This window comes from Balaenoptera physalus, assembly GCF_965194825.1.
Source record: "Balaenoptera physalus genome assembly, chromosome: 12".
Lineage (NCBI taxonomy): Eukaryota > Metazoa > Chordata > Mammalia > Artiodactyla > Balaenopteridae > Balaenoptera > Balaenoptera physalus.
The window spans coordinates 56,715,895-56,728,263 of NC_138897.1; the positions used below are offsets into that span (position 1 = coordinate 56,715,895).

Sequence of the window (12,369 nt, forward strand, 5' to 3'; positions counted from 1 at the left end):
GTTAGCTTAAATCAACTTTGTCACGGAGTATCAAGTAGGTTTAAAACGTGGGGCTAGGGTCGTGTGTGTGGAACCTGGAAAGTGTGCGCAGTGTGAGGTGCACAGTTTGGAGTGGGAAGGAGTGAGCCTGGATGTGTGACGAGTGATGTGAGGTTGTGAGCGTGCAGTGGTGTGTGTGTGAACCTGTGTGTGTGTAGTGTGCACGGTGCGTGCGGAGTTGGGAGTGTGTGTGTGGTAGGTAAGCGGAGAGCGGTCGCGTGTGACCCCCCCCGCCCCTCCCCCTTCCGCTCTTCTCTCCCCCCGCCCCCCACCCCCACCCCGGCCCCGTCTGCGGCGGCGACAGCGCGCGGCGCCTGGAAGGCCGCCCCTCTGCGGAAGGCGGCGGGAGAGCGGGGGAGGGCTGGGCCGGGCGTCCGGGCCGGAAGCGCACCGGTCCCGGCGGGGCGGCCGCGGACATGTGCAGGATGTCGTTAAAGGTGAGCGCCGCGGGCTCCGGGAGGGAGCGCCGGGCGGGCGGCAGACCTGCGGCGGCGGGGCCCGCACCCCACCGTCCGCCCGGAGCCGCCGCGGGCCCGCAGGGTGGGGTGGCCGCCGCCCCGGGGGGCCTGGCGGGGGCCGGGAGGGAGCGACCGGGCCTGGATGGCTCCTGTGGTTTGTGGTCTAGGAGTGCGGTTTTTGCCCGAAAGGCTTTCAGTACTTCTGGCTGCAGGTGCGGTGAGCCCGGCCGCGGGGCGCAGGGGCGGCGGGGACTGTCGCCGGGGTAACAGTCAGGCGGGGGCGGGGAAGAAGCCCTGGGTCTGCGCTCCTCTGCGGCCGCCCCTCGCAGGGACCGGGGCTGCGGCACCGATGCCCGATCCTGCGTCCGCGTTCCCGAACGCCAGCCGCACCACTGCTGCCTCCTCCCCACAGGACTTTTTTGACCCTGAAGCTGAGTGACCAGCGCAGAGTGGACCTGCGATTGATTACCAGACTTCAGTGTCCAAAGAGGTTATTAAAGTCATTCGTTTAACGCCCACATTTTAGGATGAAAATGAGGTTCATTGATATGCCTCTATTGAAGGTTTTAATAAAAATAGTAGTTAAAATGTATTGAGCGCATAAAATGTGCCCGACTCTGAACCAAGGGCATCATGGTGCATCTTCTGAATCCTCAGGAGGACCCACGAGATGGTACTTTGGTGCCCCCCACTTTTTCTTTCCAAATAAGAAAACTAAAACATGGAGAAGTTAAATAACTCCTCCCACAGCCGTGCAGCCAGTGTGTGAATGGTGTTCAGATTGAAACCCTGGTGTGTCTGGCTCCAAAGCCAGTGTAATCCCACCTCTTACAGTAGCTCGTGTGAGCAGAGGAATGACACGGTGAGATTTGCATGTTAGAAAGATCTCTGGCTACGGTTTGGAGAAGAGGGTGGAGCTGGGAGACCAGTCAGGGCGATGTTGGGGTCATCTTGTTAAATGGTACCAGACTAGGGCACAGGTTTTGAGGATGGGAGGAAGCAGACAAATGTGAGTGAGAAATTTTTTTTTAATCAGCAGAATTCGGTAATTGATGTGATTCACTGAGTTAGGGAAGGCCAGAGAAGTAAAGATAAAATGTTTGGGGTGGGACATGTCAAGTTTAAGGATGGATAGGAGTCCAAGTAGAGATGTTGGTTAGACAGATGTACAAACTGGGAGCCCAGGAGAGTAGTCTAGGCAGGAGATAGAGATGAGATTTAAGAGTGAGCAGTGTTAAGTGGTCATTGAACCCTTGGGGATGAATGTGACTGCCCAGTGAGATCATGTAAAGGTAGAAAATAAGAGGACTGGGCTTCCCTGGTGGCGCAGTGGTTAAGAATCCACCTGCCAATGCAGGGTACACAGGTTCGATCCCTGATCCGGGAAGATCGCACATGCCACGGAGCAGCTAAGCCCGTGTGCCACAACTACAGAGCCTGTGCTCTAGAGGCTGTGTGCCACAACTACAGAGCCTGTGCTCTAGAGGCCGCGTGCCACAACTACTGAAGCCCGCGAGCCTAGAGCCCGTGCTCCACAGCAAGAGAAGCCACTGCAATGACAAGCCCGCGCACCGCGACGAAGAGTAGCCCCCACTCGCCACAACTAGAGAAAGCCAACGCGCAGCAACCAAGACCCAGTGCAGCCAAAAATAAATAAATAAAATTTATTTAAAAAAAGAAAAAGAAGAGGACTGAGGACAAAATCTTAAAGAAGCTCAAGACTTTAAGAATGAGCAGAATAAAGGAAACCCATTGAGAAAATGGAGGAGCAGACAGAAATGTATGAGAAAAATCAGAAGCATGTGCTATCATTAAGCCAATAATCTGTAGTCTTTCCATAAAGGCAGAGAGGAATGCAGAGTTAAATACCACAGAGAAATCAAACAAGCTTAGAATTGAAAAGTGTCGCTTGAATTTAGTAACAAAACAGGCTCTGGTGACCTTGCTGAGAGCAGTTTTAATGCAGTGTTGAGTTCAGAAGCCAGATTGTAATAGCTTGAAAAGAGAGTGGGTGGAAACCACAAGTGGAGAGAACTCTCAAAAAATTCTGCGGGAAACAGTGGCTGCAGCAGGAATCCAGACTTGGCCAAGGGTTTGTTTTCTTTAAAATGGTAGAGACTTGAGCATCTTTAAATAATAATAGACATCTCAACAATAAACAAGACAACCCAATTTTAAAATGGTCAAAGGATCTGAATAGACGTTTCTCCCAAGGAGATATACAAATGGCCAATAAGCCACTGAAAGGATATTTGACATCATTAGCCATCAGGGAAATGCAAATCAAAACCACAATGAGATACCACTTCACACCCATTAGGATGATTACAGTCAACAAGACAGACAATGACAAGTGTTGACAAGGATGTGGAGAAATTGGAACCCTCATACATTACTGGTAGGAATATAAAATGATGCAGCCATAATAGAAAACAGTCTAGTCATCCTTCAAAGAGTTAAACATAGAGCTACCATATGACCCAACAATTCTGCTTCTAGGTGTATATGCACAAGAAATGAAAACATATGTCAGGAATTTATATCTCACGGTGCTGGAGGCTGGGAAGTCCACAATCAAGCTGCTGGCAGGTTCAGTGTCTGGTGAGAACCCTCTTCCTGGCTTGCAAACAGCCACCTTCTGGCTATCTCCTCAGAAAGGGGAGAGAAGGAGCTCTAATGTCTTCCTTTTCTTGGAAGGGCACTAACCCCACGATGGGGGCTCCACCCTCAGGACCTAATCTAAACCTAATTATCTCCAAATGCCCCACCTCCAAATATCATCACAACGAGGGTTAGGAATTCAACATAGTAACTTGGAGGGGGGAGGACACAATCATTCAGTCCATAACATGGTATATCCATACAATGGAATATCATACAACCAACAAAAGGAATGAAGCACTCATACGTAGCTACATGCATGGACCTTGAAAACGTTAAGTGCAAAAAGCCAGACACAGAAGGCCATGTATTATATGATTCCCTTTATACAAAATGTCCAGAATAGGCAAATCCATAGAGACAGAAAGTAGCTTAGTGGTTGCCAGGGACTGGGGGAAGAAGGGGGTGATGGGGAGTGATCGTTAATAGGTATGAGGTTTCTCCTGGTTGATGAAAATGTTCTGGAATAGTGGTGATGGTTGTGAAACCTTGAGATTAAACTAAAAACCACTGAATTATATGCTTTAAAAGGATGAATTTTATAGTATGTTCACTATATCTCAATAAAAAAGTATTTTAAGATGACAACAGGGAGTGCTGAGAAGGCTTGCGCATGGAGGGGATGATTGAGCTGAGTGCTGAAGTTCTCAGGAGGTGGGAGGGGCAGAGATATTGATGTTTTGTAAAGTGAGGGCCAGGATGCGGTCAGAATTTGGGGTGAGGAGAAAGGAAGGTGCCAACATTTTCAGTGAAGAAAATGTTCATTTTCAGTGAAGAAAATGTCAGGAGGCGACAACTACCTTGAGGTGAGGCAGGGGATGAGAAGGTGGGATGGCCTGAGTCTTGAAGCAGCAGAGATGTGTACACCTGGTGAGAAGGGCAGTGTCTGGAAGCCAGGTGAGGAGGGCCCCGCTCCATTCCCCACCCTAGGGCTGGGGTGAGAGCAGGCCCAGCCTCCACCAGGGAGGCAGAGGAAGCTCGGTGCTAAGTGAAGGAGAAAGACGGTGCTAAGCGAAGGAGAAAGACGGTTGATTTTCCAGCAAGTGGAGGAGTTCCAAAAGGCACAGAGGGAAGGCTTGAGGGGGACTCAGGGAGGGGAGCAGAGTCACAGGCCAGTGACTAACCCTGCACTAGCCCCAGCTCACATCATACCAAACATATTAAAATGTACCCTCAGCCCACAATGAGAATAGCAACTTTTGGGAATTCCCTGGCAGTCCAGTGGTTTGGACTCAGCACTTTCACTGCCAGGGGCCCAGGTTCGATCCCTGTTTGGGGAACTAAGATCCCACAAGCCCTTTTATTGTACATTTTTGGAAGGATTTGTATACTATTGCTTTTAAAATTATTTAGCAACAAATAACATTTAATTTACATTTGTCCAGGATTTTTTCTGCAATTCAGTAGTTCTTGTATAGTGAGAAAATCAGACCTGCAGATTATATTCATGTGTCAGCGATATTTTACGAATACTAATTTTAGCGATTAGTAAAGTTGACAACATGTTACATTTCATACATACTGAATGAAGTTTTCATTAACTTTGATTTTGGAGCCATAGATTAACTGTTTCATTTTCATCGGCAGCCGAAAGGCTTGTAGGCCCGAGGCCCTGGATCTCCAAGGCCTGCATTGAAAAGACCCAGCATTGTTGGCTGAGTCTGTGGGAGGATCAACAGAGCGTTGGAAACCACAATTTCGCTTCTTCTCGATGACTGAGTCACCACTTGTAGGGCTATTTGCTTCTGAACCACGTGGACACCCTTTTTTATCCTTTGTCCATTATGCTGTCAGCAGTCTCTTCTTGCTGGTAGCGCTTTGCCTCTCCAGTAAACTTCCTGTTTCACCAGTTGGCAACTCCCAATTTGTTCTGGTTGGGAAAAGAGATACATGTTTGTTGGAATTGTTTTTAAAGTAAAAGCAAACTCAAAGTGCAGGTCTGAGTCTTTCTGTGGAATGAAGCTCGTGGATTTCAGTACATTAACTTTTGTCTTTATAACAGCTATTTCTCCAGGGCTGAGGTTGCCAAAAGTCTGGCACAATTTGGGGGTTAGACCCTAACCCAATGAGGGAGGTCACCATCCCAGGGGAATCATCACTAGATAAAGAATAATACCTAGGTCTTTCTTGAGCCTGTCTTACCCAAGAGGATAAAGCATCTCAATACCAGGCTTCATCTTGGTGATGGAAATTGCTCATGTCTTGGCCAGACGTACGGGAACTTATATGTTCCATCCATGTTCTGAAGGTATGTAAATTATCTCAAAATCAACTCCAGTTCATCAATCAGCTGAAATTTTTTGGATGAGCCACAGGAGAATAAATTAACAAAGCCATGTATTTTTTTAAACAGCTATATTGAAATACAGATCACATACCATTATAATTCACCCAGCTAAAGTGTTCATTTCAGTGATTTTTAGCATATTCACAGAGTTGTGCAGCCATTAGCACAACAATCAATTTTAGAATATTTTAATCACCCCAAAAAGAAACTATATACCTCTTAGCAGTCACTGTATTCCTCCAAACATCCTCGTTTCAGAAAACTGCTAAACTACTTTCTACCTCTATCGATTGGCCTATTCGGAACATATATGTGTTAAACAGACTTTAAACGTGGTCTTGAGTTCTGAGTTTGGAAACGCCAGTGTTATACAGGCCTACCTCTTAGGCAGAATGCCTGGGTGAATAAATCACTTACTTTTTCCTCTTCGGTTTCCTATCACTTATAGAAGTGTAATGATACTTACAACGCAGGGTTAATTCTCAGTTAATGTTTATTAAGCAATTCTGTAAATTTCAGCCGTTTAGCACAAAGTGGAACGGTGACATATCAGAAACCTCCTTCTGCCCGTGGTCTCTCAACCTTCCTTATCCCCTTGTTTAATGCAGCTTCGAACATCAGAGAAATTCATCGTTGAACAAAGCTAATGTTCTCTTGATTAGATTAATTATACAAATGAAATCCACATTATTCTCAACCCTTTTTTAAACCAATAGTTTAGATCTCTACCCCCTCTTCGCTTTTAATCAGAATTCCAGTTCTGTACAAGTAACAACTTCCCTTCTGTGTTTCTCTCCCCTTCCTTCCTGTATTTAATTTCTGGTAGTGTGCTAATGACCACTGTGTGAGCCAAAATTCTGGCAGTAAATAGGGGGAAAAAAGAGAAGGGAAGATGGCATATGTGGAAGGTTATACTCAGGTTTTCTCACAGCGGATAAGATATAGGATCTCTGACTCTGGACCCAAACAGACTTGGGTTTGAATCCCGTTACTTCCTAGCTGGATGACCTTACGTAAGTCACTTCTGTGCCTCAGTTTCCTCATCTTAAAAATGGGAACAGTAACACCTACCTCATGGCGTTCTGGGAATTAAAAGCGTTAGAACAGTGAGAGTACTCAGCACACTGCCTGATACAGAGCAAGAACCCAACGTAGGTTGTCACTGCTGTGATGACAATGTCACAGCCAACAGCCTGCTTGCAGAGACCCGAAAAACCAAGGAAGAGGTTAAATAGCAATCACACAGTTGGTGAAGTGCCTTAAGATTTGTGTGAAGCATTTTCACGTGCATCATCTCCTTTAAAGGCTTAAAGGGCTGCCCTTTGTAAACAGCATTTTATGATTATGTGCAGATTGTACCCAGAGGAGGTTTGGAAGTTAACCAGGCAATGTGGTCTGTAGACCCCAAAGGGAAGGAAGGTCAGGGGACTTTCCATCTTGGCAGAAGAGGACTTGGAATGAGGGTAGGAAGGAGGTCACTGGGGTCCACACTGCCTATTCCTTGCTGTCTCAGGAGGAGAATTCCGCAGGAGGCAGGATGGTAGGACAGCTGAAAGCCCAGCCTCAAGCACCAGACTGCCTGGGGCTGAAGCCTGCCTTGTTGCTTCTCGCTTCTCACTTACGTCATCTGAGCAGTGCGATAATAATGTACCCACTTCCCCGAGCTGTGATGAGCATTAAATGAGCTAGTCTGCAGAGGATGTGCCACTGGTACGAAATAAGCACTTGGTAAGTATTAGCTCAGGATTCCTGCACTCCAGTAAAATGGGTTGGCTGCAGTGTGATAGGAGAACTTATGCATTGCTTTGCTAGACATTTCCACCTAGATGCCCCATAGGCATCTGAAACTCGGCGTGTGCAAAGCTGAACTCATCATTTTTTCCCATAATCTGCCTTTTCAACCGGAGCTTCCGACTTCCATGAGTGGCACCACATCCGCCAGGCTCCCTCTCCCTCCGCTCCTACACAGACAGTCACAGACCGAGACTATTCAGTTTAGCTCCTTGAAATTTCTCCCGTCTGTCTCATCCTGCCGTCCCCACGATCGTAGCCTCAGCTCACCATCTCTTCCCTGTCTGTACAGTGTCTCCTAACCTTGTAGACACCAGTCTCAGTCTGGCTCCAGTCCTCAGTCCATTCTTCCTGAGGCTGCCACGGGGACCTTCTAAAATGCAAAACTGGTGGTCTCTCCCCACCTTAAATCCCTTCCTTGACTCCCTAGTACCCACCGGATGAAGTCCAAGCTCCATCACATAGCACGGCAAGTCCTTCAAGATGTGGCCCTGACTACCTGCCCTACAGCATCTCCTGCCCTCTCTCCCCCCACATCCTTCACTCCAGCCCTTCCGAGCTAGTGACGGTTCCCAGGATGCCCCCATGTCATTGCATCAGCACCCTGCATGCCTGGGATGCTCGTTTCCTACTGGCCCATAAAGCCATTGGAGCAGAGATCAAGGTTGACTGGTACCTCTAGTCCTAGCCCCTGGCCAGTGCCACTGTCCCGAGCACATGCCAGCGACCAAGCAAATGAATTCTCCTGGACAAGTCTTTTAAAGGGCTGTGAGGACTGTGCATCTAGAGCTCGCATCTCTTGAGCATTTGCTGTCAAAGTGCATTTGCACGTATAACTTCATTTATCCTCTAACAGCCCATGACAGAGGTACAGTTGACCCTCCGTGTCTGCAGGTTCCACATCTGCCTATTCAACCACAGATCAAAAGTATTCAGAAAAAAAATTCCAGAAAGTTCCAAAAAGCAGAACTTGAATTTGACCAGCACTGGCAACTATTTACATAGCATTTACATGTGTAAGGTATCACAAGTAATCTCGAGATGATTTAAAGTATGTAGGAGGAGATACATAGGTTATATGCAAATACTGTGCCGATTTATATCAGAGACTTGAGCGTCCACAGAGTTCAGTATCCGTAGGAGGTCCTGGAACCAATCCCCCGAGGATACTGACTATACTACCACTATTAATATCATTCTCACTTTCCTGGGGCAGAGAGAAATTAAATAACCTGCCCAAGGTCCCAGAACCGGGAAGTAGCAGGGCCAGGACTTGAACTCAGCTCTCTCTCACCCCAAATCAACTACTCTATCATGCCTCCACCTCCCAGTATATCAAGCTCTTGAGGGAAAATGAAGGATTTACACCTTTTCCCAAAGCTTAGTTTCTAGAACCTTGTAGGAAACCAGGATGTCTAGCCCCGTGCAGGAGAGGAATCCCCGAGGCCATCCTAAAGGCAGGAGAGGCTCCTGGCTGGAGAGCTTGTTATGACAATAGAAGTTTGTGGTGTGCAAATGGTTTTTTGAAAGGTATTTGGGGTTAAAGGGAAACAACAAAATCACTGAAAATGATTTACAATTTATGACTCTCAAGGTTTCATGTTTCCAGAAAAGCCAAAAGAGCTGTTCCATGGTGCATATTAAATTGTCTTCCTGACTCACCCTCCCAAACTTCATCTTGGCCTTGTGCAATCTCTCTATTAAAGGGGCATTGTTTCGTGATTTATTATACAAGTCAAACCAGCCTTGCCATTGCTTCACTCACTTACTAACAACTGTAACATCGGACCCAGCTTGGTGCAAAAACCACAGACACTGGGTGTGAAAACTCCTGGGACAGTAAAACTTACACCTTCAGGGGAAGCAAATTGTTCACTTGGAATTTAAGGTGATCTTTTTCCTCCTAACTGAGCCAGGGAAGCATTCCAAGTATGTTTGTAATCTGCTTATCACTCCCCACTTTGCCACGCTCTTGTCCAAGAATGCACAAGAACACTAAGTTGTGTATGTGCTGAAGAGCTCCTGAAATTAAATCCTCACACCCACAGGTGCTGCCACCACTCTGCTGCCACTGGACTTTCACTTGTGACGGCTCTGTGGAGCAGCTGAAATTGTCGGTGTTTTCTTTTTAACTTAGCATTGGTGAGTTAGGTATTGTATGTAATACCTTATACATATACTTAGAAGACACATTGCATAAAAGACCCTCTGAGTCAGATACGTGCTTTAAGCCCACCCCAAAAAGTGTTTTTGTTAAACAATTTGAATACTAGAAAATTTCCTGAGACCAGCAGAATTCTTTATTAGTACCAATACTGAGTTCAGTTTTGCCTGTTGATTCTAACTTTGTAAAGAAAGTGGACAGAAGGAAAGAAACTAGTATTTGTAAGCATGTATGATGTGCTGGGCGCCGTATCAGCCAATTAACCTGCATCATTTAATTTTTACCATAAACTTCAAGGCAGGTAATGTGATCTCCATCTGGGCAAGAGGAATCCAGGCCTCAGCGGGGCCAAGTCCGTTGCCCAGGGCTGGGGTGGAAACCCTGAGCTGTGTGGTTCTGTCTGTCCCTCACCCCCACCGGGGACTGTTCTCTGCAAATTCAAATTGATCTGTTTTAGAGAAGGTGGTGGTACTACAGTCAACTCTGCAGCTCTGATTCAGGAGAACTGTTCTCCAGCTCTGTTCCTTCCGTAGTTGTTCCAACGTTAACTTAGCAACTTTAAAATAACCCAGGAGTGGAGTGAAGGATCCACCCGAGGACTCACAGCAACATTTCCTGCCCAGAGTTCCTTGTTCTCAGCAGAAACCTCTGGCAAGTTCCAGCTGAAACAGAGAAAACTTGGTGGAGGGAAAGTGAGGCATTTACCCAGGCAGCTGGAATCAGGTAGAAAGTATTGAGGGCACAGAAAAGGTACCTGTAAACTCAGAATTGGGAGAGATTTCCCTCTGCTTAGAGGCAAAGAGAGATTTGGGAACACTTCAGGGAGGAAATAACATTTAAGCAGAACCTTGGCCGTGAAGGATGGGGGAAAATTCATTTCAAACAAAAAGGAAACTGTGAACAAAGACACAGAGGCAGGAAAGTGAGGACATTGGTGGGAAATAGGGTATTAATAGTGCTGTGTAATCAACAACACAGCTCTTCATCACAGCCCCATGGCTCGGGTATCTGCATCCCATAACCAAGTACACGACAATCACCTGTTGCCAGAGGAGCGCTCTGTCAAATGATCAGACACATCTGGAAGGTCTCCCTTTTGAATGGTAGTGCGTACTTGCGTAGAAGTGGTCGTGTTAATGAAGGTCGATTTTAAGATCCTGTTTTGTTTTGCTTCTGCAGAAGGAAACCCCACTTGCCAACGCGGCGTTCTGGGCAGCGAGGAGGGGCAACTTGGCTCTGCTCCGGCTGCTGCTGAACAGTGGCCGAGTGGACGTGGACTGCAGGGACAGTGTACGGACCGGTCCATTCGGTACACGCATGCTGGGAGCTCGCCGTCCCCTGCTGGCATGAGAGCGCCTGCTGAATACCCTTCCTTCGCAGTGCTTGTCCGCTTTTTCATGTGTTTGCTTGCTTCATCCTTTTCAAAAAGTCCGAAGTACCACGGGGAACTTCAAAACATACTGGGAAAGCCATTACCTGCATAAAACAGGAGGGGCCATGATAGGGGAAGAGACACGTCACTGGGAATCAGAATCGGCCAAGTCCAAGAAGAAAAGGGGGAGATGATTCAGAACAGAAGGGGGCTGCCGCGGATGTGGGAGTTGGGTTTTTTCTACTGAGAGATGGAAGCCTCCACCCAGCCTCTTATCCCTTCCTTACCTTTGCAAACACCAATACCCTCATCGGCAATGAACGGGAACTAAAAACAGGTCCTCCCGCCTACTTTCAGGCATCACGGCGAGAGCCCTTCCCTCCCCGGCTAGAGGCAGCAATTTCTCTGTTCTCAGCAGGACGTCGCATCTCTGGGGACTAAGAGGACCTCAGATGAGGAGAGAGGAGATGTTCTGATTTTAGGGATTAAACAGAAATGTTTTCAGGGCCAGTTGCTTCTCGGAATGTTTGGTGATATTCTTTTTAAAGTTTAATTTTTATTTATTTATTTATTTATGGCTGTGTTGGGTCTTCGTTTCTGTGTGAGGGCTTTCTCTAGTTGTGGCAAGTGGGGGCCACTCTTCATCGCGGTGCGCAGGCCTCTCATTATCACGGCCTCTCTTGTTGCGGAGCACAGGCTCCAGACGCGCAGGCTCAGTAATTGTGGCTCACGGGCCTAGTTGCTCCGTGGCATGTGGGATCTTCCCAGACCAGGGCTCGAACCCGTGTCCCCTGCATTGGCAGGCAGATTCTCAACCGCTGCGCCACCAGGGAAGCCCCCATTTCCAGCTTTTATTGCGTACATTTGGTAGATGATGTCAGCCACCAGCCCAAGCGAGGTATCAAAGTTTGCTCCGCTTTGCCCCTCCCCGGGCATCAGTGCAGGACAGCTTGGGGTGCACCTCCAGACCCACTTGTAACTTTCTCCAGCTTGCTCTGTGTCCCAGAGTTGGAGCTGTCTGGCCTGCCCCAGGGGACTGGCTTCCCTCTGGCCTCTAGTAGGGTTTGGCCAGTGGGAGCGTTGGCAGGAATCAGAGGGAGGGAGGACAGGGATGTTGGGGAGTCTAGACCCCCCCATCCTGTCTGGCAGCAGGACTCTCACCCTGTCCGTCCTGGGAGCCACCACCTGTCCCTCGCGCCTTCGGGCCTGGGCTAGCAGTGCAGCTCCGCTGTTACTCGCTCCCAGCACTGTTCTTTGTAGTTTCCCTACATCCAGAGCATAGCCTTATAAATAGTCTCTTTATTAAACTTTGGTCCAGTTATCCCAGTTTGAATGTACCATCTGTTCTTTGCCAGGACCCAAACTGATATGGGGTCTTGGGCATCTGTGAACTGGTCGTCGGGTCTTACTTGTGTCTTGCTGGGCAGCAGTGCCACGCTGGACAGAACTGGAGTGGGGATGCCCGTTTTCATTGTGACCTCACCCACTGACCATGTTGATGACCACTTTACTCCTTTTTCTTAAAGTCACCCCTTTTCAGACACCCCCTATGACCTTCTCCTGACTTCCAGCTTTGTGTAGCTTAATACATCCACAG

The 12,369-nt window shown here is 47.8% G+C and overlaps 1 protein-coding gene across 1 annotated transcript in view; it reads left to right on the forward strand.

Moving 5' to 3' along the window:
- Positions 1–408: 408 nt before the first annotated feature.
- Positions 409–12,369, forward strand: part of ANKRD29 (ankyrin repeat domain 29) — a 41,000-nt gene continuing 29,039 nt past the window's right edge. The window contains exons 1-4 of the mRNA XM_082418734.1: positions 409–476; positions 910–987; positions 2,997–3,098; positions 10,580–10,690. Coding sequence (XP_082274860.1) covers positions 3,024–3,098; positions 10,580–10,690 — 186 coding nt within the window. The 5' untranslated portion in view covers positions 409–476; positions 910–987; positions 2,997–3,023. The remainder of the gene's footprint in view (positions 477–909; positions 988–2,996; positions 3,099–10,579; positions 10,691–12,369) is intronic.